The 22,625-nt window shown below is 38.0% G+C and overlaps 1 protein-coding gene across 2 annotated transcripts in view; it reads left to right on the top strand.

Annotated features, from left to right (window-relative positions):
• ADSS2 (adenylosuccinate synthase 2) overlaps positions 1 to 22,625 on the top strand; it is a 28,851-nt gene that overhangs the window by 1,554 nt on the left and 4,672 nt on the right. Inside the window, exons 2-9 of one of the 2 annotated variants that reach the window (XM_060753923.2) lie at positions 14,072 to 14,174; positions 15,462 to 15,530; positions 16,923 to 16,973; positions 18,686 to 18,752; positions 21,101 to 21,208; positions 21,422 to 21,503; positions 21,786 to 21,912; positions 22,460 to 22,614. In XM_060753923.2, coding sequence (XP_060609906.2) covers positions 14,072 to 14,174; positions 15,462 to 15,530; positions 16,923 to 16,973; positions 18,686 to 18,752; positions 21,101 to 21,208; positions 21,422 to 21,503; positions 21,786 to 21,912; positions 22,460 to 22,614 — 762 coding nt within the window. The remainder of the gene's footprint in view (positions 1 to 14,071; positions 14,175 to 15,461; positions 15,531 to 16,922; positions 16,974 to 18,685; positions 18,753 to 21,100; positions 21,209 to 21,421; positions 21,504 to 21,785; positions 21,913 to 22,459; positions 22,615 to 22,625) is intronic. The other variant, XM_060753924.2, reaches the window with a different exon arrangement.

Below are 22,625 nucleotides of genomic sequence, written 5' to 3' on the forward strand. Positions count from 1 at the left end.
GTGTCACAGAGGCCTGTGGGATGGAAAGTACTGTAAATCCTATCATCTGTCTGATCTCCCCCAAACTTCAACAGGATGTTAGGTGAGTCATGGGGGTTCTGTGTGCCAAGTTTGATCCAGATCCGTCATTCATGCGGGTTGCAGTGGCCTGTGAAAGTGTCAGCCAATCAGAAAGCTGCCACATACATACATGCCCACATACTCACATACATACAAACACTGACTGTTATTATATACTATCAGTTTGGTAGTTTTTAACTCTTTCTTAGAAAAAAGCCAGTCTTTCCTGTTTTTTTAATGAATGCACCCATTAGAAAATGCATAAGGATGTGGGTGAACTGCAGTTCCCAAAATCGTGGGCCAGTCATCTCAAACCCCACCAGTATTCAAAGTTGAGCATGTTGGGTCTGTGTGCCAGGTGTGGTCCAGATCCAATGTCGGCTGTGTTCATTGCTCTCTGCATAAGATGAACTGACAATTCCCAGATCAAAGCTCATTAACCCCCAAATCCTGGCTGTATGCACAGTTAGCCATGTTGAGTCTGCGTGCCAGATTTGGTCCAGATCCATAGTAGGCAGGGTTCAGTGCTCTCTGGATAAAAGTAAATTACAGCTCCCAGAGTCAAGGTCATTCACCCCCAAACCCTGCCAGTATGCACAGTTGGCCATGTTGGGTCTGTGTGCCAGTTTTGGTCCAGATCTGATGCCAGCTGGGTTCAGGGCTCTTTGGATAGGGTGAACTACAACTCCTGACATCAAGGTCCTTTCCCCCAAACCCCTGTAATATGTTCAGTTGGTCATGGGGTTTCTCAGTGGCAAGTTTTGTCCTGGTTCATTGTCGTGGAGATCACAGTTTCTCTGGATGCAGGTGAACTATAACTCCAATGAAGGTCAGTTTCCCCCTAACATCTCCAATATGTTCTCTTGATCGTGAGAGTTTGTGTGCCAACCTCTTGTTCAGTTGCTGATTATTTCCTTTTTGCTTTGTGCCATAGGTGTGGGTAGGACAGAGTTAAGTGAGAGGCAATGGGCGGGGTCATACAAATTTGGAGAGAGGAAGGAACCCTGGGATGTCCATTCTGGGGAAAAAAACATCTAGGATGAAATGGTCCCTGAAGAAAAGCATTCCTTGGGTGTTTGGTGTTTGGGAAGGCTATTGGCAGGAGTTGGGCTACATGTTCACAGCGCTCACTATAACCTGCAATGTCAGTTGAGGGAGTGCCTTTGGAGGCTTCTCAGCACTTGGAACTATAGTCTGTTTGTGGAGGCTGGAGGCTGTCTGTGTAAGTGGACATCAATGCCACATACACACATTTTCACTTTTATGTGTATAGATTTTATTATTATATAGGTATAGAAGATTATTTTATTTATTTGCAGTATACCACCCTTCTCAACCCCAAAGGGGACTCAGGGTGCTTCACAGTGTTGGCAACAATTCAAGTGCCATTGATAAAAACAGTATAAAACATCAAAATTGACTCTCCCCAGATATAGCATGAAACGTCATTAAACATATCACATAAAAAAGAAGAAACCATCACTGGACCCCACTAAATTCGACAACTATCGGCCAGTTTCCAATCTCCCCTTCTTGGGCAAAGTCTTGGAACATGTGGTGGCCTCACAACTCCAGGTATTCTTGGTAGACACGGATTATCTAGACCCGGCACAGTCTGGCTTTAGGCCGAGACATGGTACCGAGACAGCCTTGGTCGCCTTAGTGGATGATCTGCGCCGGGAGCTCGACATGGGGAGTGTGTCCCTGTTGGTGCTGCTTGACCTCTCAGCGGCCTTCGATACCGTAGACCACGGTATCCTTCTGGGACGCCTCGCAGGGATGGGTCTTGGAGGTACTGTTTTGCAGTGGCTCCGGTCATTCCTGGAGGGTCGATCTCAGAAGGTGTTGTTGGGGGACACCTGTTCAACCCCACAACCATTGTCTTGTGGGGTTCCTCAGGGCTCAATATTGTCTCCCATGTTGTTTAACATCTACATGAAGCCGCTGGGGGAGATCATCCGGAGTTTCGGGGTACAGTGTCATCTGTACGCGGATGATGTCCAACTCTGTCACTCCTTTCCACCTGCTACTAAGGAGGCTGTCCAGGTCCTGAACCGGTGCCTGGCCGCTGTGACGGTCTGGATGAGGGCGAACAAATTGAAATTGAATCCAGACAAGACAGAGGTACTCCTGGTCAGTCGCAAGGCCGAACAGGGCATAGGGTTACAGCCTGTGTTGGATGGGGCCGCACTCCCCCTGAAGATGCAGGTTCGCAGCTTGGGTGTGACCCTGGACTCATCGCTGAGCCTGGAACCCCAGGTTTCGGCGGTGACCAGGGGAGCATTTGCACAGTTAAAACTTGTGCGCCAGCTGCGCCCATACCTTGGGAAGTCTGACTTGGCCACGGTAGTCCACGCTCTGGTTACATCCCGTTTAGACTACTGCAACGCTCTCTACGTGGGGTTGCCTTTGAAGACAGCTCGGAAGCTCCAACTAGTCCAACGCTCGGCAGCCATGATTTTAACAGGAGCGGAGCGCAGGGAGCATACAACCCCCCTGTTGCGCCAACTCCACTGGCTACCGATCTGCTACCGGGCTGAATTCAAAGTGCTGGCGTTGGCCTTTAAAGCCCTAAACGGTTCCGGCCCAAGCTACCTATCTGACCGCATCTCTGCCTATGAACCCACCAGGAGTTTGAGATCTTCCGGGGAGACCCTGCTCTCGATCCCGCCTGCTTCTCAAGCTCGGCTGGCGGGGACGAGAGATAGGGCCTTCTCGGTGGTGGCTCCTCGGCTGTGGAACGCCCTTCCTACGGACATTAGACTAGCACCATCTCTAATGGTATTCCGCAAAAAGGTGAAGACCTGGCTGTTTGAGCAGGCGTTTGAGTAATTTAGTGCAATCTGGTAATGGAACATAGGAATGGAACAATGGACGACGAACCTGGACTACGCTTGGATGATGAGAAGATTGGGTACGGTTGTTTTTTGTAATAATTGTGCATTGTAATTGCTTATTGGTAATTTATGGATAATGTGTTAAGTCAATTGTTATATGTTGTATGGAACCACTGCTGTTTCTACTGTTTTTACTGTTTGTGAACCGCCGTGAGTCGCCTTCGGGCTTGAGATACAGCGGTATATAAGCAAAGTAAATAAATAAATAAATAAATAATAAATAAAATCACATCACCCATAGACATAGCCGTTGTCCATAAACAGTCCTGGGCCATTGCACTTTTAACTTTCACTTTAACTTTAAATATTCCTATGATGGGCCGAACGCTTGTCTGGATCTACACTACCATATAATCCAGATTATCAATTTATATAATCCGCATTATCTGCTTTGAAGTGGATCTGTGTAAAATTGATGTTTTAACTGATTGTTTTAATTGTAATTGTTATTATAATTGCTGTGTTTGTCATCTAATTATTGTTGGTTGTGATACGCCCTGAGTCCCCCCCCGTCCCCCCCCCCCCCCTTTCAGGGGTGAGAAGGACAGGATATAAATGCTTGAAATAAATAAATAAATAATATGAGTACACTGCCATATAAGGTAAAGGTTTCCCCTTGACATTAAGTCTAGTTGTGTCTCACTCTGGGGGTAGTGCTCATCTCCATTTTTAAGATGAAGAACCAGCGTTGTCCATAGGCACCTACAAGGTCATGTGTCCAGCATGACTGCATTGAGCACCGTTAGCTTCCCGCAGAAGCGGTAGCTATTGATTTACTCACATTTGCATGTTTTCAAACTGCTAGGTTGGCAGAAGCTGGCCGCTCCCTGGATTCAAACTGCCAACCTTTTGGTCAGCAAATTCAGCAGCTCAGTGCCTTAACCTGCTGCGACACCGGAGATGCCACACTGCTATATAACCCAGTTCAAAGCAGAAAACCAGGATTTCATTTGGCAGTGTAGATGGGCCCTCAAACTCCCACAATTCCATAGCCATGACAGTTCAAACTGTATTCATTCTGCAGTATGGAGTAGGGGTTCTTAATCAGGGGTCTGTAGAAAGATTTCAGGGGGTCTATGAGTTTGAATCGGGAGGGAGATCAACTTACTATTTTTTTTTTTTGTTTAACTGATATCGAGCATTTCCTTCTCTTATCAGTATATGCAATTAATCACAGTAGTGTTAATGTTATATCATATTACAGTAATGGCACATTTTGAAAAATCTTCTACGCTCATCCATGTTTTGGAACTATGGCTGTTGTTAGATCTGATGCTAGATTACACATGATCAGAGCCCTGTGTACAAACTGTGTTACTAATATCAAGCATTGAAATTTTGAGAAAGTTGTAGAACATAATTTTCAATACAAGCAGTCTCCAAGATACAAACAAGGTAGATTCTGTTGTTTGTTCTTAATTTTGAAACTGTTTGTAAGTTGGAACAGGTACATTTTAAAATGTAACCCCAGCCATATACATACACACAAAAGCTAAGGATAGCATATTGAAGGGTTAACATCCCTGTGGGGTTTGTTTTGCTGTCTGTGTCCTTGTTCAGAAGATTTCACGACAGACTGGATTCTGAAAAAAAAATGGCTTGTTGTGGAAACAAGAATTGGTAATAAAGCTTCAGTGTAGACACCTTTCCCCTATGCTAACTCTTTCAAGAGTGAATTTCCCTTCCAAAGGGTAGATTTCTCTCACTTCCTGTTGTCTCACTCTGATTCTAACTATGAGTCATTTGTAAATCAGATGTTTGTAACTCTGGGAATGTCTGTAATCCTAAAATATAGTTTGAAGATATATTAATGTTGCATATCATAAGAGTACCTGCAGCTAAATTCTGAGAAGAGGTCCATGGTTTTCCCCTGACTGGCAAAGGCGTCCATGGAACAAAAACAGATAAGACATCCTTCAGTGGTTTCCAAACTTTTTTGGCCTTGCCCCAGCTAAGCATCTCTAAAATCCTGATGTCTCCCTGACATATAATTCGTATTAATAAAAAAACCCCTGCATTGAATTCAGGGCAACTTATGTGTCCAACTTCATTACATGTATTTGATAAGAATATGCGAGAATACCCTGTCACCTGACATTAATTTTCTTGCAGCCTTTTCTTTTCATACAAAAGTACCGACGTACCTATGAAAGTACTTATTGTGCTTTGGATTTTTTCACAGATTACTTGCTACATTCATATGCAGAACAAAAATACATTTTTATATATTTTGTATAGCTTTTAATGCTAAAAGAACACTGAAAGGAGTGGGGTGAAATGAAACTGGCCTCCCTTTTCTGTCCTCCTGCACTCACTCCTTAACTCTATGCTCTCACCACTCCTCTCTAATAATGGGCTTCCCCCCTTTCCATTGTCACCAGCTGACTGCTGGTTAATTTTTAAAATGTGTGTGTCACAATATATATTTATATACTGTATGTGAGGGTAAAGCATCAAAATAAATAAATAAATCACTGTTAATAACTCATTCTCTTAAAAATCAAATTTCCTTCCGGTGTAGCATTTGCCCTACGTTGAGAATCACAGGTCTACAAGCACCCAGTACCCCCCCCCCCCCCCCCGGGCCTGCATGGTTATGGAGGGTCTTACATAGCCTGTAAATGTTACCTTATCAAGAGATTCTTGTCTCATGATTATTTCTTCGAATGGGCACTCGTGAACATTGATCTTGTACAAATTATGCAATAGAAACACCCTAAGTTCATTTGAAAAGTAATTAGTAAAATATCCCAGTGAGTTTTCTTGGAAATGTGTGATAGTTACAAATTCCATAATTAGAATCCAGTTTGTAGCAAAAGTATAGTAGTCTCTTGGAATCTGTTAATTTGCTTGCAAGACCTCTGTGAATACCAAAATCTGTGGATGCTCGTGGTATAGTAAAATTCCATTACAGTGGTATAGTAAAATTCCATTATACAGTGGTATAGTAAAATTCCATTATATGTTTAATGCCAAGATAAAGGCTTATTTGGATTGATTAAAAATGTTCTCAAGCCATAGAAGGGTAAAGAATCTGTAGATACAGATGACTGTCTGTATTCGCAAGTGGTGGTTAGAATATGAAGAGCACTGTGAGCGTGCAGTATATGCACAACAAACTTGTTTTTTTTTATCTTACAAATGCAGCCTCTTGTGCTGCAGGAGATGTTCCAGTTGAGAACTCTCTAACCTTCAGATATGACTGCAGAAGAGGCCCAATTGAAGTGTGGAAATTCACATTGCTTTAGGTATTTGTTTGCAAAGCACACATGCTCATCTTTGAAAAGATTTATTTTTCCTTAACTGCTCAAACAAAGTACAGTATCAATTTAATGTATAGTAGCTGAGCCATCAGAAGAAAACTTGACATATCTACACTGTTCATAAAATCAGATTGTCTGCTCTTAAAGAATCTGAATCTGTCCTACATTTCAGCTGCTTAAAGAAGGAACTCGTAAGTTTAATTGGATCCAAAGTTGTATGAATGTGGATTGTCTCATGTGGTGATTTTTGTGCTCTGTTCTTCTGTGTGCTTTGAAATAATTTCTGGAATGTTCTTCACAAAGGTTAACCAACACATTAGTAAATCCTTTTAGGGGGGCTGCCAGGAATGATGATGAGAGAGATCTATTGCTACTTGCATATTGTTTAAGAGGACATGTATCATATTGAATCTAGAACTCTTGTGTTTCATTTCTTCCTAAGAAAACAAGCCCAGGAATTGGAAATTAAATTAAATCAGTATACCTTCAACAAAATGTTGAGGTGCTAATTGCCTTTTTTTATAATACTCATTTCCATGTATTAATTTAGCTTTCCATGGCTACTGGGAATGTCCATTGTGCTCTTTGGATTTATATGCATTGTATGTGTGTGTATGCCTGTGTGCATATTATTTATTGTATTTTACAGGATTTCAGTACTGTCTTTTAACATAAAGTTATTTATCTTTTTTAGTACTTGTAGAAACCTTAGGTTTTCTTTCTTGTGAGTGTTTTGGGACATTATAGTTTATTAAAATTGTATATAATTATGAAGGTGCAGGTTTTGTCCACATTTTTCGAGCAAAAAAAAATACAGTGTGTCCACAATTCCAACATATTCAAAATTACTCCTGAAAGTTCAGGTAAGATTTAGTTCTGTTTTCTTAGGACAAGCCTAATTTTGAAACGAAAGGGTTTGCAAAAAAAAGCATGGTGACCAGCTGTTGAACTCTTAAAACATGATAGCTGAACATCTGACCCTGCCTTTCAATTTGTACATCTCTGAAGCAAGAAGGATTAAATTTCTGATCCAAAAATAAATGGAAATATGATTCAAATCTTCATTTCACCATATTAGTTCCATTCATGTTGTATTTGTGTCCCTCCTATCATAATCTCTCAAATATTAGGAAGCTATTAGAGACTAAATACCCTAAAGTCACTAGACCCTGTCTGATCTTAGAAGCTAGGTCTGATCAGTCTTGGTTAGTACTTGGATGGGAGACTGCAAACAAATGCCCGATGGTATAAGCTATATTTCAGAGGAAGGAATTAGCAAAACCATCTGAGTATTCATTGCCTGAAAAAACTCAATGAAACTACTGGAAATGCCATAGGTCAGGTAGATAAATTGAAGGCACGTATCCATTCAGGAAACTGAAAATTGAGAAGTGTCGATTGCCATCCTTACACTCCATTGTAATTCTTACAGAATTAAATGACAAGCTGCCACTGTGGTACTGTAGAGTTTACTAGGAACTAACATAACAACAACAACAACAACAACAACAAAAAACACACTTATCCATTTGCTAATTACTTTCCCTTAGTGTGAGCAATGCATTTCAGGCTCTCTTCAAATGAGAGAACACTGTGAAAAGCTCATTAGGGCAATCAGTCTTTCCTTTTCTCCTTTTGAAAAATTATCACTGCCTCTTAAATAATTATTATATAATTCTGAACATATTGTATAAGAAACTTGCATTCTGAAGAATATGATGGTTTAGCTCAATATTTGTTTTGTATTTCATGGCTTTTAGATAATTCATCTTTTAAAACTGCCACAGATTATGTTTGCAGCCTTAAAATTAGATTCTTCTAGAAGCTATGTTATTCCATTGGATATATGATCACCTGTGTAGAGCTAAATTAGCATGTAATCTTATACACACATACTAGGGAGTAAATACCATTAAAGAGACCGAATTTTGAATCGGCATACATTCATCTTTGAACATGCCATTCCAGAAATAATAGATTTTCTGGTAAGTGTTAATTCGGTAGATTATAATCTCATTTTTCCCTTGAGATATGTTTTCATAGCAGCTTGGCACATTTACTCATTAGGATATTTTAGGATTATCAACTAGTGGTTATGGATAGCAATCATGCCTGTAACATAATTTGAGCTACTGAGCATGACTTCAGAAATTTTGCTTCTGCAGTTATAAAATATTTTACTGTAATCCTTTATTGTTTGTCTTTAAATGCTATGTTGGAACAAGTTAATGAGGATATTCTGACTCGCATGAAGTAATGTTATGGTTGTGTGGCGGGTTCCATAAGTCAAGCCCACAGGAACATAGCACTTTAGAGTGTGCTTCTTTTGTAAATATTCATTTGGTTGTGCAAAGGCTGAATGACTGTCAGGGGTGCTTTGATTGTGTGTTCCTGTGTAGTAGTAGGTTGGATTGGATGGCCCTTGTGGTGTTCCACGGTGGCAGAGACAGGTGGATATATGTCTTCCCTTGCTGATACTACTTTTTAGAGGTTGAAAGGTAAGCAACAAAAGGCATTCTTTCCCCTGAAATAAAGGATTTTGCAGAATCATGGCACCTTAGGCAAAGACATATTATTAGTTCAAGGAATAAAATAAACCTCGAGTCTCTTTTTTTATTTGTCTGTACTTGTTTGTAGCCATCATCGTTGAAGTTCTCTGCCTTCAGTGTGGAATTCTTCTGTGTTCTTCATCTTAATGTTTGGATGCCTAGCATGAACCCATACTGAAGACATGTAGTAGAAGCTGCAAACTCTTTCCTAAGTAGAATTATGAAATGCATGCAGAGTTTCAGTTACCTTACAAATCAACAGCAGAGAGAGAGCCATTTTGCTAGATTAAGTTTTTATGGGGGAAGCAGTTCAGCTGAGGACAGGAGTTTTGTAGCTTCAGTAACTATACAGAGACTACAGGTACATACCTGCTAATTAATGTATGTTCTGTTTTTTTTTTGTCTCAAACACATTCATTTGAAAAGAGAAAAAGAAAATTTCTGATTAGAAATAATGTGCATATCGAAGATAATGCCATATCTGTTTAGAATCAAAAGTTGGCCTCTATGAGCCCCTTATAACACTTAATGTTGGTAATGCTTTCAAGGCAGAGGTGCCCTGAATGAGCAATCTGTTACTTCATGAAACTCCCAGCTTTATAAAAAGGCAAGCTCTTGTGTGATATTGAAAGAGTTATGATATTTTGGACAAAGGATAACTAGCCCTGAACAGTTACGCCAGAGAAGTGATAGGAATTGTGTGGCCTTGCTGATATTGTTGAAACGCAGCTTCCTGCATTCCTCACTATTGTCACAGCTGACTGGGACACTTGGAAATTTCAGTTCCAGTGTTTGGAAGGCCATATGATTCTCACCAAGGGAGAATCTGCCCTTCATAGTTATGCTTCAAGGAGTTGGCTGCTCCATTCCAGTGATTTTCAGGAACTTAGGAACAGAGTTGATATTTAATCCAAAGTAGATTGATTTAAAACCACAAGCAGGCGGTGCTGCTGTTTTGAAGTGAGGATATTATACATATTTTCAATTATATTGTACAGGTTAGGGCTGAGATCTTGCATTGTTGGACGGCCTTGATAAGACTCTGTCAACATAGCTACATTTCATGATGTCACCTTGTTCTCCTTCCAAACCCTATCTTTTCAACCAGGCCATGCTCCAGATGAAGTGTTTTCAGGGTGATACTTACCAGAGTACTCGGAAATGTCTGCAGGGCTGCACTGGTTGCAGGCTACTGGATAAACCTTTTGATACCCTGTAGGAATTATTATCTCTATGTGCCCAATGACTGGGACAATGCTGCAAGTATCATTCCCAGCATCCGGTTCTGCAGCACTTCAGAAATATTTTGTTTCAGATTCTGTCTTGCTGAATTGATTTTTGGGATCATGTCAATTAACAATCATAAATGTGAATTTCAAATGAAATGAGATTTTAAATCTGGTTTATGATCTCGTAACTACTGAACAGTTGGTGCCTTTAAAATACAGTAGGCTCTCCATATCTACGGGCTTTGTATGTGCAGATTCAACAAATTGCAAAGCAAAAATGTATTTTTTAAATTAAATACTACTTTTAAAAAATCCTGTCCTTAAAAATATTGAACAAAAAGCAATGTGTGATGTCTCATTTTATCCCTGACCCACTCAGTGGCCTCACGAAAAGCCCATGGCAGAAGCTGTTTTGTGGTTCTTCCTTGCTGAGGATGAAGAATCTGCTGAGGTGGGATGGCAGGGGAGAATGGGAGGAAGAGGAAAAAGAAAAGGACAAGGTTGTCAGGATGGGAAGGGAAGGTGACGGTTGCTGCATTTGAGTGAATTGGGGGAATAGTGAGTTTTGGCTTTTGGGGTGAGAATGGGAGGTTTGAGGTTGGTATGTGGGTAGAGAGCAAGAAGTAGGAAGATAATGATCTGGATGCCCAGGTGGGAAGATGTGAATGGAGCTGGCTCATGAGAAGGAGGGTTATCTTAGGAAGAGAAAGACGTGGTTGTTGGTGTGGGAAGGAGATGGTGGGAGTCATGCATCCGTTCTGGATGCACATGGGGATGATGTTGAGCTTTATAATAAAGTAGTCTTTGTACATTAGGGGCTTGAATACCTAATATGTTTTCTTTGGTATCTGCAGTGGGTCCTTCTAACTTCTAAATTAAATGAAATTTTAGGTTTGCATTTTGTTTATAACACAATGTATTTAAAATAAGATATTTGCCTCAGTCTCAAATGCAACCTTGCATGAATACATAGGTTTCTAAGCAGATAAAACTTAATAAATTTTGCATTTTTATTTTTATCAGGTGATGACCAAATACGAAATAGTTGGCTACACAGTAATTGCTGCGTTGGTTTTTCTTCTTCCTGCACCTTCATTTGATGCTCAATTACCCTTAAAAATGTAGCTTCTGGAAGCTATCAAAGTTACTCAATCATGTTGGTTTGACTTTGGAATCTTGCCCTGGGAGTTTACAGAAGCTATTATATTGTTTGTAGCTGGGCCTGCTTCCCCCACCCCCAACCTAGGAAATTTTGGAACTACCATGTTTTGGCATTAAAAGAAATTATGGGGTAGGGGTGCCACATTGAAAGCAAGGTAAATGAACAGTCAGTTAAAATTATATCAATATATAATAAAGAATTTGTTCATGGAGTTCATTTGACTTTTATTCCCTTGTTAAGAAGAAGCAGTTTATTCTGAGGCTAACCATTTCACATACCCCCTTTGTAAATAGGACTTATCTGCTTACGGAAATATTTGGAATTTATCCTTCTCTATGGAGAAAGAGTTAGGTCCATTTTTGCAATAGTTCTGTCTTTCTCCTAATGTATATTTACAGAGTGACACGTCAAGATTATAGGGCCCACACCCTACATAATGCTATATAAAATCAAGTCAACTTTATTTTGTATCTTTATTATTCTGATGTTCTTCTAATATAATCAGTAAGAAATCTTCCCTGTATTTAAGTGTTCTGAAATAGTGTGAATCTACACGATATTAAAACGTATTTACCCAACTAGTTCCTGTGCTAATCAAATGAGAAAGGGAAAAGATTGAGTTAGGATTTTGTGCCAGGAAATAATTTGGTCCTAAGCAGGTCCAGAAATCTGTCCTCTTTGTTTATTTTTTTAAAAGAATGCGTGTTCACTGAGTAAGCCCAGGGAAGGATGTTTTTTGAGAGCATGCAAATTATGTAAATATTTTTCCTTATTTTTGTGGCAAGGGACTTCATATATTGGTTGGGCATCTTAGCTAGATAATTTAAACCAATCCCTTACTCTTACTCTGTTGGTGCTTGATACTAGCACCTTCCTCTTGTTATGTTCTTTGGTATACACTGGGACAAAGATTTCTCTCATTCGTTATAGAACATTTGTTAAGGAATCACGAAGGACACTCTTGTTTCTTTCTTACTCTGACCAGAGTTTGAAAAATTCCTTCAGCCCTAATCAGGATAGTTAGTGGTGAGGAGACCTAGGTATTGCAGTTCAGTGACATTTATAGAGTAGCAAGTGGCCCATCCTTGTTCAATACTGATATATATAAAAACTCAAGGACGGAGTATCTTGTTATCTTTTCTGCTAAAGGACCATGAGTCCTCATGGGAAGATAGGGCGGGATACAATAAAAGTATTATTATTATTATTATTATTATTATTATTATTATATGAGCACTTGCCATATAAGAACTAGTTAGTAGATTGAGAGTACCTGAGAGAAAATAATAGTTCCTTGATTGATGCAGTAGCAGATCCAGAGGGATCAGAAGAAGTGCAGGAAGTGACAAGTGGGAATGAGACTGGGGACCCTTCCACACAGCCCTATATCCCAGAATATCAAGGCAGAAAATTCCATATTATCTGAGTGTGGACTCAGATAACCCTCAAAGCAGATATTGTAGGATTTTCTGCCTTGATAGTCTGGGATATAGTCTGTGTGGAAGGGCCCCAGGAGAAAACTCAGGTGAATGATGTGGTGCTCAATAAAATAACCAGTACAGAACTAAATGGGAAAAATGGTTTGGAAGAAGCAGAAGGAAGTCCATGCCTCCAAAGTAGTGGGAATCAGTCTACTGGACCATGTGTGCCTTTTGGTGGGATATTTTCTGTATCACAGAAATCTGATGAAGTGGGCCCTACATTGACAAATGGAGCGACAGAACCAAAACTGCAATGTAACACCACATCATCGCCTTAGCACTTTCTCCTACTGATCGCCAGGTCCTAAGTAGATTATCCTTTTCAGCAGCTTCCCATGTCAACTGTTTTGGGTAGATGACTCTGTGGTAATGGAATTGAGCACCCTATAATCTAAATGCAAGCAGAGTTTAGGTGGTCGAGTTATTGGTGAAAATGGTTTTTAGTTAAAAGGAATAATGGAACACCTCCTTTGAGGTTGTCAAGTTGTATACTGGAAGTAAATCTACTTTTGCTAAATAGAAGATACATGGTATGTAAAAGTAATGCATTTTTAGAGCACTGGAATGAAGCACTGCCATATGCGGGAGGGTTTCTGAACATCTTGTGATTTTAGCACAAGCCCGAGATGGCACACCATCTCTATAAATATTGGCACCATGATCTATTGCTAGGTAAATCATGTCAGAAAAAATATGGCAAGCATGTTCGTGCAACTGGAAAGCTGGATTGTGTATTTTATTCATTATTCAACTATGTGAACATTGTGTATGCTTGTTGCACAGCACAATTAAATTGACAATTAGAAAAAAACAAGCATGCATTGTTAATCGAATAACAGGCTACAATCCTAAATTAAGTTTACTGTAAGAAAAATACTTTGCAAATATAGATATGCATGGTGTCTTAAGAAGGGTGAGTTTTCCTGCTTTAACTTTGTATGCCTTTCATGTTCCACTCCCTTGTATATCTGGACAACATAAGCTCAGATTTCCTAGTGGTCAGGCGTCAAGTGTTTTTTTTTAATCAGAGAACAGAATAAATATAGCTACATTTAATGGTACACTTGTGCTTGTAACTTACTACATGGGAAATACTGTGGGATTTGCACATTGGATCTCAAGCAGTGTTTGAATTTCTGTAATTCATCTCATGAGAATGTGAATGCTTTGGGGTTAAGAAGTCTTTCATTAGCAGAAACAACTGAATATATCTCTGTACATAGTGGTTCCACTTCAGGAAATCCTGTTGCTTTCTCAATTTGTGTGAAAAATGAAAGGAAATATTAGAAAATTGTGCAATAGCTGTCAGTTCTGTTTGTGCTTTGAAAAAGCTTAGTTATGAAAATGGAGCTGATAACTACATCTATAAAAAATCAGGAGTACGTACCTATTTTCAGGGAAAGCAGAAAACAATTTTGTTTAATTTGCAGGGAGGTAACAATGCTGGACATACCGTTGTAGTGGATTCTGTTGAATATGACTTCCATCTCTTACCAAGTGGAATCATCAATCCAAAAGTTGTGGCATTTATTGGTAAGTGACTTCACTCTCAAATCCTTTATACCTCTATATCCATTGACTATGAATTGGAAAAACATATGCAAAAAGTTTATGAATTCTTCTTAATACTGATGTCATTACGGAAACACTTTGCAAACACTTATTCTATTACTTAGAACAGGGCTACTCAAAGTTATAGTCTCTGGACTGATGCTGATTCCTGAGCCATTGTCTGGTAGTTGCTGTGCAGTTTATAAGAAAGACACAATTGCAGCCAAAGGGGACCAATGTGGTGACAGTTACTGCTGCACTGGGGGTGGGGGGCAGTCTTTGTCTTCAATATCAAACAGCCTCCGAATCACTATTTAAAGATACAAACACTATAGCTGCAATTGTAGCCAATTGTTATATTGTGCTATTGAAAGGCAGTCTTTCGTTTGATAAGCATATATTGAATTTTGGCCAATCATGTCATCCACTTAAGTTCCCTGTAGTATATACTGTGTTATCCCAGAGTATATCCCAAAGCTCAGGAGCAACACTGGGGGCAGTGAGTTGGCAGGATTAGAGCAAAAAATAAAATAAAAAAAAAATAAAAAAAATCCTCCATTTCATGGACAGAAATAACTTCTATGAATACAAAGCTCTGACGAGATATAAATTCTAGATTTTAATTATGAAATGGTGAACAGTATGATGTGTCTAATAATATTAGCAAAACAAAGCATAATAGTTTGAATGTTGAAATGAGACTTAGGGTGACCAAGTTTTCAATCCATATACGAGTCATGGCAGCCCACTGGGTGACTGGAAACTCATATTAGCCTCAGAGCAGTGGTTCCCAACCTTTGGTCCTTCAGGTGTCTTGGACTTCAACTCCCACAATTCTTAATAGCTGATAAGATGGCTGGGATTTCTGGGAGTTGAAGTCCAAAACACCTGGAAGACCAAAGGTTGGGAACCACTGCCTAAGAGGAAGGCAATAACAAACTTCCTTTGAATACATCTTGCCAAGAATACTCTATAGTAGGATCACTATCAATCGGAATTAACTAGAAAGTACATAATAAAAGCAACAGTACCACTTTTTTTGCTTACAAGACACATTTTTAACCTAATATAAACATCTCTATATATGTGGTGCTTTTAAGAATTGCAGGTGTTTATATACCCTGTGTATGTATACACACTTTTTCGGTTGGTGGTACTGAAATTAGTGTGTGTTTTACAAATGATGGTGTCTTAAAATAGAGGAAATAGTTTCTTATTAGTGATTTGAGATTTTTCTCATTGATTTCTTCCTTTTTTTGTTTTCTCCAGGAAATGGTGTGGTAATTCACTTGCCAGGATTATTTGAAGAAGCAGAGAAAAACGTTAAAAAAGGAAAAGGTGAGAAAATTATCTAATGCTTAAAAGTGATATATAGAAGAACTTATTTACTAATATGCTATTCAAGTTCAGTTGTCTTACGGTATCCAATTAGGATGGCAATTTTTGTAATTAATTGCTACAAGTATTTTCCCTTCTGAAAATGTTCACTAATTCTAGTTAAATGTAAAAAGGCTTAAATAGATCTGTAACCATGTTGCGTTATGTTTACAAACACTTATTTAAAGTGCAAACATTCTCCCAAATAAAAACATTGTGTCGTTAAAAATATTTTTGTCAGTGGACTATAATGTCTTATTTGTTTTCAGCTTCTCAAAATGATATATTTTAAAAAGATAACTTGCTGAAACAATTTACAAATGAAAACATTCGTATTTAATGTCTTAGGTTGCCATACCAACCCTAATATCACAATTATTTTTTAAATTTTATTTTCTATATTTATACCCTGCTCTTCTCACCCTGAGGAGGAATAATTTATTTCTATTCTGCTTTTCTCCCAATCAGTACTCAAAGTGGTGAACAAACATGTAACGAAAAACATTAGAGCATAAAAATAAGCGTAATCACAATGTCATCTGATATCCATTCCTAGGCCGTAAAATCCATTGCCAGAAGTTCATTAAAATGTATGCATTACACAGATGAATCTGGCATTTGCAATTCCACTATTCTCCTTTAGGAAAGGCTTGTTTCCATAGGAAGGTTCTGACCTCTTTAGGATGGGAGTTCCATAGTCGTGGGATTACCACTGAAAAGGCCCTCTCTCTCGTTTCCACCAATTGCACTCCTATAGGACTCCCATAGTTTCTGTTTCAAGGCTAGTAAATGGCAATGTCTGATTGGCATGTAGGCATTTTCCAGGTTATGCTTTATGCAGACAGCAGTAACTGGAGCTGGTTGCTTTCTCCCAAGTAAATTTCGTAGTGTGTTTCTCAACATCTTTTAACAGGACAATTTTGCAATTTTGTGTTATTGTATTTGGGAGTACAGTAAGCCTTTTGACCTACAGGATGGAAGTGTAGGACCTCCACAAAATAGGAAAAATCCTGAATACACCTCCATCTTTTGTTTTTACTTTATTTCTTTTTTGAACCTGAGTGAATACTTTTCTAGGAATCTCTAGGTCCTGGAAGGTGACGATAGAATTGTGATGGAGGATCTACAAATGCTTAAGAGAAATGTTGTCCAGCACAACTCTATTCTCAACATCTAGTAGACATTGACCTCAGAACCATGCAGGAGGATTAGGAGCCCTCAAAAGTATTAATCAAATCTGCGAACAGTCAGATTCGTAAAAGTTAAATCCACAAATGTGAAGGGCCAACTACATTGGATTACAATGCCAGTTATTTCAAAATGACTAATGATACGTTGCTTCCTTTTTTCAAGGATTAGAAGGCTGGGAAAAAAGATTAATTATATCTGATAGAGCGCATATTGGTAAGTAAATATAGCTACAATTTATAGTATTCTCTCACAATACTTTTTGTCATTTATAAAGAACAGGCAATAATAAGTATCAGCGTTTAAAGGGCTGCATGGTAATACACACTTTGGGAGAGTGTCTCTTGACTCTCCCAAAGTGTGTATTTATACTTTGTAAAAACTTCAGTTCAGCCGCTAACATAATTCAGTTCAGGAATATATAGCCGAAGGCTTTCATAGCTGGAATCATTGGGTTGTTGTAGGTTTTTTCGGGCTATATGGCCATGTTCTAGAGGCATTCTCTCCTCACTACCTCTGAGGATGCTTGCCATAGATGCAGGCAAAACGTCAGGAGAGAATGCCTCTAGAACAAGGCCATATAGCCCGAAAAAACCTACAACAACCCTGAGGAATATATACATTTGCTAGTTGCCCAGGAGCTATTAGAAATCTATCAACCATTTCTTACAATACTAAGTGTCATTATTAATGTGCCCTATGAAATAATTTTCTTCTGACCAGAAACCCATAACATATTCATTACAATTCTGTTTCTACAGTGAGTTTGCTGATATCAGATGTTGCCTTGAATTGGTTGTCAAATTTCAAGTCAGACTCTTAGTTCCTTTTGAACTGGAAAAAGATTTATAAAATGTATTATAGAAGGTGGGCCACTTTTGTATATACATAATGATAAATATCTTAATAAGCTTGAGGTCCTCAATTCAAAACTGATGGAATCGTCTGATACTATCTTTTGAAATATGATATACTTCTTGAAATTTAAGTGCCGTGTCCCATCCCCGAATCCCCAAATTAAATGCACGCTGTATTATTCTCACATTCACTTGTAACAGTGATGATCTGTAAGCCATACAATCAGTTGAAGCTTCTAATTAGTGATATTGCTGAACTTCATAATTACACAATGTGAAATACAGCTTTGTCATATTAATACAATGCATTTGTAATCTGAACATCCTTTATTATATAGGTATTTGATTACTGATACATATTCTGCACTAGTTTCCATATTCACTGTTTTCGGGAAAAACTGATTTTTAATGTTTCTATTCAAATATTTCAATAACCTCTAAGTTGCAAAGGAGACAACTTTGTGAGGTATATTTACCTCCCTTGGCAATTTTTCTTTGCCCATAAAATGTTTTTTTTTTCTTTTTTAAGCAGCAGTTATGACTTCTGATTTACTTTCTGGATTTTAAAACATCTTTTTTTACATCTAAATTAGTAGCAGGGGGGGCGGGGCGGGGAATCAAAGCATGGTGGAAATGCACCCACAGACTTGGTGGGGAGCATTGGGCTTTTAATGTGTTTTTTTTAATTAGACAGTTGGAGTGGAGCTAACGAAGTTCCACAGAGGACCAGTGCTGTTTCCAAATTCTAGCAGATGCAAAAGAGCCTGCTTCAGATCTTCATAACTTTAAACAGAGGTTGAATGGGCTGTTTTCAAGAGTGTTTTACTTGTGTATTCCTGCATTGCAAGGGGTTGAACTAAGTACCTTTTGTGATCTCTTCCAACTTTGATTCTATGACACAATGATCAATGGAAATGTAAATGGGAGGAGGTGGTTAAATAATTTTAAGCGGCACCACCTGATTTGTAGCATACTACAGTGTATGTTCCCCTGTATTAATTTCCTTAGACTTGGTACTTAATAGAGATATATGTTCAACATACTTCATTTTGTACCCTTCAAATTCTTTAGTATTTGACTTCCACCAAGCTGCTGATGGCATCCAGGAACAGCAAAGGCAAGAGCAAGCAGGAAAGAAGTATGTTGTATTGTATCAAATATATTTATTGTTAATGGAAGAAATTTAAAGTGACATCAGTGGTGTTTTAGCCATTTCCTTTCAGAAAATTTTAAGAAACTTTCAGTGGAATGTTTCGTCAAGTATACTTTACAGCAAGTTTATTTTTGAATGAGGCAAGTATTTCCCCCCAGGAAGTCTGAAACATAGTTTCCATGTATTTGTATACAGTTTTAAGATAGCCAGTTCAAAGGATTCAAAAGCAATTTGTTTATTTTCAACCTAAGGGTGAAAACAAAAGTCTGGTTGTGACATTGAAATACACATACATTCAATGTTTCTGCAGCAGTTTTGCATGCAGAGTATATACTGTCATCCATGTAGCATATTTGACAAGGCAGGTAATCAGTTGTTTTTGTCCCTAAACTACCGACACAATATGAATTAAAAAAATGTTTATTTGTGATGCAGATCTTGTCCTTGGCAAAAAATATACATGGTCCTACGGAATTACTTTATAGTTTCTTAGAATAAAATGAACTGTGGGCAGAAATTTTCTATTTCGGGTTCTATCACTAGTATGAAATTGTGCTATAAAATTTATATTTAATTCCTTTATCAAAAGAACAAAAATTGCTAATAGTAGTTGAGGTTTTTTTTTTAAAAATTACCACCTGAAGCTGATTTAATGAAATTACAAAGTTAGTGGTGAACAGATGAGAGACCTTTGCTTCTGCATTCCATGGTGATAACTGGTAAAATTAGTGGAGATTGACTAGTTTTCTCATGGTTTCCTCCTAGGCAGCGTTTTTTCATGTTGTATCTTTTTCATGCTGTTTATTAGCAAAAACAGCAGCTTATTTGAAAATTCCCAGTTAGTTGTCTGCCTTTAAAGATGCAAGAATCAAACTTAGAAGAGTATCTTTTGCCAAAATAGAAGCATACCCATAAACATGTCACAACAGAATAAACTTGATCCTTACATTATTTTCTGTAAATCAATTTAATACACCAGGTAGACTTCAGGAAATGAACCCCAGATGTCTAGATCCTTAGCCTATCAGTTGATAGGACTTGTTATAGTGAATACAATGTGGAACAACTGCATGTGCTGTTAGCACTTCATACTTCCCAGAACATTGCCTCTATATGAAGTAAATTGTGGAATTTTACTTACATTGCTATGACAGAATGTGACTAAACACAATTAAAAGTTGATTTGGTCATGTAAACAATTTTATAAACTTTATAAAGTATAGCAGACTATTAGAATACTTTTACATACCACTTCTCACTCTGTGATTTCTTCATCCTTACAGTTGCATACTCTTAAACATTTTTGCTTAACCTGCCTCTCTTGATATCATGACCTATTGTGCTGTGATACTATATTTGAAGTTATACAAGTAGAGGATTTGCTGACCATTATCTGGGGCTTTCTTCAGTGCTATGTGGTGACAAACCATTTGGTCCGCTTTGGGACAGGCAACTGAATACTGAGTTCTAAACAAATAGAAATGCGAAGTCAGTGAAACTTTTGCTCATGTATATATTGTCTCATCACTGCAAGCTTTTAATATAGATTCATATCATCTGAACATTTTGGAGACCTTTAGCAGAGGCAGGCAGCCATAGCCTCTTCCTTTCTGCTGTACACTTTGATTGTATATATAGGAAAAGGAGGAGAGTATCATCCAGGATGCGTAATGGAAATGTTTAGGTTTCCAGCTGCAAATAAGTTATCTGAAAGTGTAAAGTGCTTTGTCCAGTATCAGTATCATTTTAAAAATCTTTTATATCAGCAACTCTGTACTGTATTATCATATCCACTAAATGTTGCTATTATTAAGTTTAAAGACATTTAAAGTGATGTGTTTTTCTAATGCTACACATATTTGGTAGTTTTAAAAAAAACATGCTAACTTCCATGCTGTTAAGACTCTTTGTAATAGGAGCCTTGGGCTTCATTTGAAAGTTTTACATAGAAATAAATAATACATACATGCAACATGGTATTATAAATGTGTGTGTTTTATATGTTCATCATCTGTAAGGTTAGAAGATTAGTGTGTAGACTATAACTACTTGTATTTTTAAGTATATGTATATCACCATTGCAAAAAAAAATCCTGGAGATAATTGTCCATCCTTTTCACCATTTGTTTGCTGTTATATCCTTTCACTCCTGCAACAGGTGCTCACCTGTAGGCAGGCTTGACTAGTGAAGGGCACATGGCAACAACAACAACAACAAAAACCCCAAACATAATTACATGCTTTAAAAAAGTTAATAGCTACAAATTAGTTGTCTTTTGAGAGTCATCAGATTGTGTAGTGTGTGTGTATGTTTTTATTTTTGTGTTTTAAAGCTTGGGAACTACAAAAAAGGGAATTGGTCCAGTGTATTCTTCTAAAGCAGCTCGAAGTGGGCTCAGAATGTGTGATCTAGTTTCTGACTTCAATGAATTTTCAGAAAGGTAACCACTTCTCTAGAGTAATGTTACATTTCAAATATGTTTATTAATAGGGATATCGGTTTATCTATTTATAGATTCTGATTTTTACATTGTAAATCATCCTTATGAGATCTGTCATTTTTAATCCCTCCCTGAGTCAAAATATTTGTTAATTAATGGTTTGCAAGAAATGCTTGAAGGATAATGTGAATACTAACTTTTTTTACTTTTTAGATTTAAAGTGCTGGCCAACCAGTACAAGTCTGTTTACCCTGCCTTAGAAATAGACATTGAAGGAGAGTTGAACAGACTCAAGGTAAAATTTTATAAATGTTAGTGGTATCTGTCTGTCTATCTACACACACACACACACACACACACACACTCTTTCTAATGAGATATATTTTATTTAAAAACACTGCCGACGTTAACTTCAGACTCTTAACTGTTAGGGTACTTCTGTGAGAGCTCTTGAATATTAAGAACACAATCTTTATCAAAATTGTACGCAAGAATTCTATTCTGTAGCTGGCTAAAAACTACTTACTTCTAATCACAATTTATTCATTCTAATATCTAGAATGTATCTACATTTTAGGGTTACATTGAAAGGATCAAGCCAATGGTGAGGGATGGTGTATATTTTATGTACGAAGCTTTGCATGGCCCACCAAAGAAAATTTTAGTAGAGGGTGCAAATGCAGCACTGCTGGACATTGATTTTGGTAGGTATATCAATTGTTTTTTTTTTAAGAAAAAGTTCACAGATATAAGTGTTTAAAGCAAATAGCTAAATGTATACTCCTGTTGAATAAAGCTGTTATAACCATGGTGGTATCCAAGTAACTTTCCTGCTGAATGGTATCCAAGTAATTCCTCATAACACTTTTCCAGGGGGCTGGGACACCTACTGACGTGGGTTGGTGTTTGGGGGGCATGGGGGCTCAACGAGAAAGAGGGAGAGAAAGCCTTGCTCTGTGATTCAGTGATATCCCTTTAAAAATACATATTTTAAATAGCAACCAGTATTGCTGTATGTTTGTTCAAGGAATTAAGTGCCTTTATAAATTTGACAAAGTGGTCTCTACGCACAAAAGTTTTTACAATAATGAATAGGTTATTAAAATAATTTCCTGTTTTTCAGTTAGTAAATCAGGCTCTGTGAAGTCAGAAATAACTCAAAACTTGGTAAAATAGAGCAAATCTTTCTTAAAGCCGCCAGTTCATTAATCTCTTTTTCTTTCCCTTTTTAATACTCTCCATTGCTCACAGGGACTTATCCTTTTGTGACGTCATCGAATTGCACTGTGGGAGGTGTATGCACTGGGCTGGGAATGCCACCTCAGAATGTGGGTGAAGTATATGGAGTTGTGAAAGCATACACAACAAGAGTTGGAATTGGGGCCTTTCCTACAGAACAAAATAATGTAAGTATGGT

This window comes from Anolis sagrei, chromosome 1 (genome assembly GCF_037176765.1).
Source record: "Anolis sagrei isolate rAnoSag1 chromosome 1, rAnoSag1.mat, whole genome shotgun sequence".
Lineage (NCBI taxonomy): Eukaryota > Metazoa > Chordata > Lepidosauria > Squamata > Dactyloidae > Anolis > Anolis sagrei.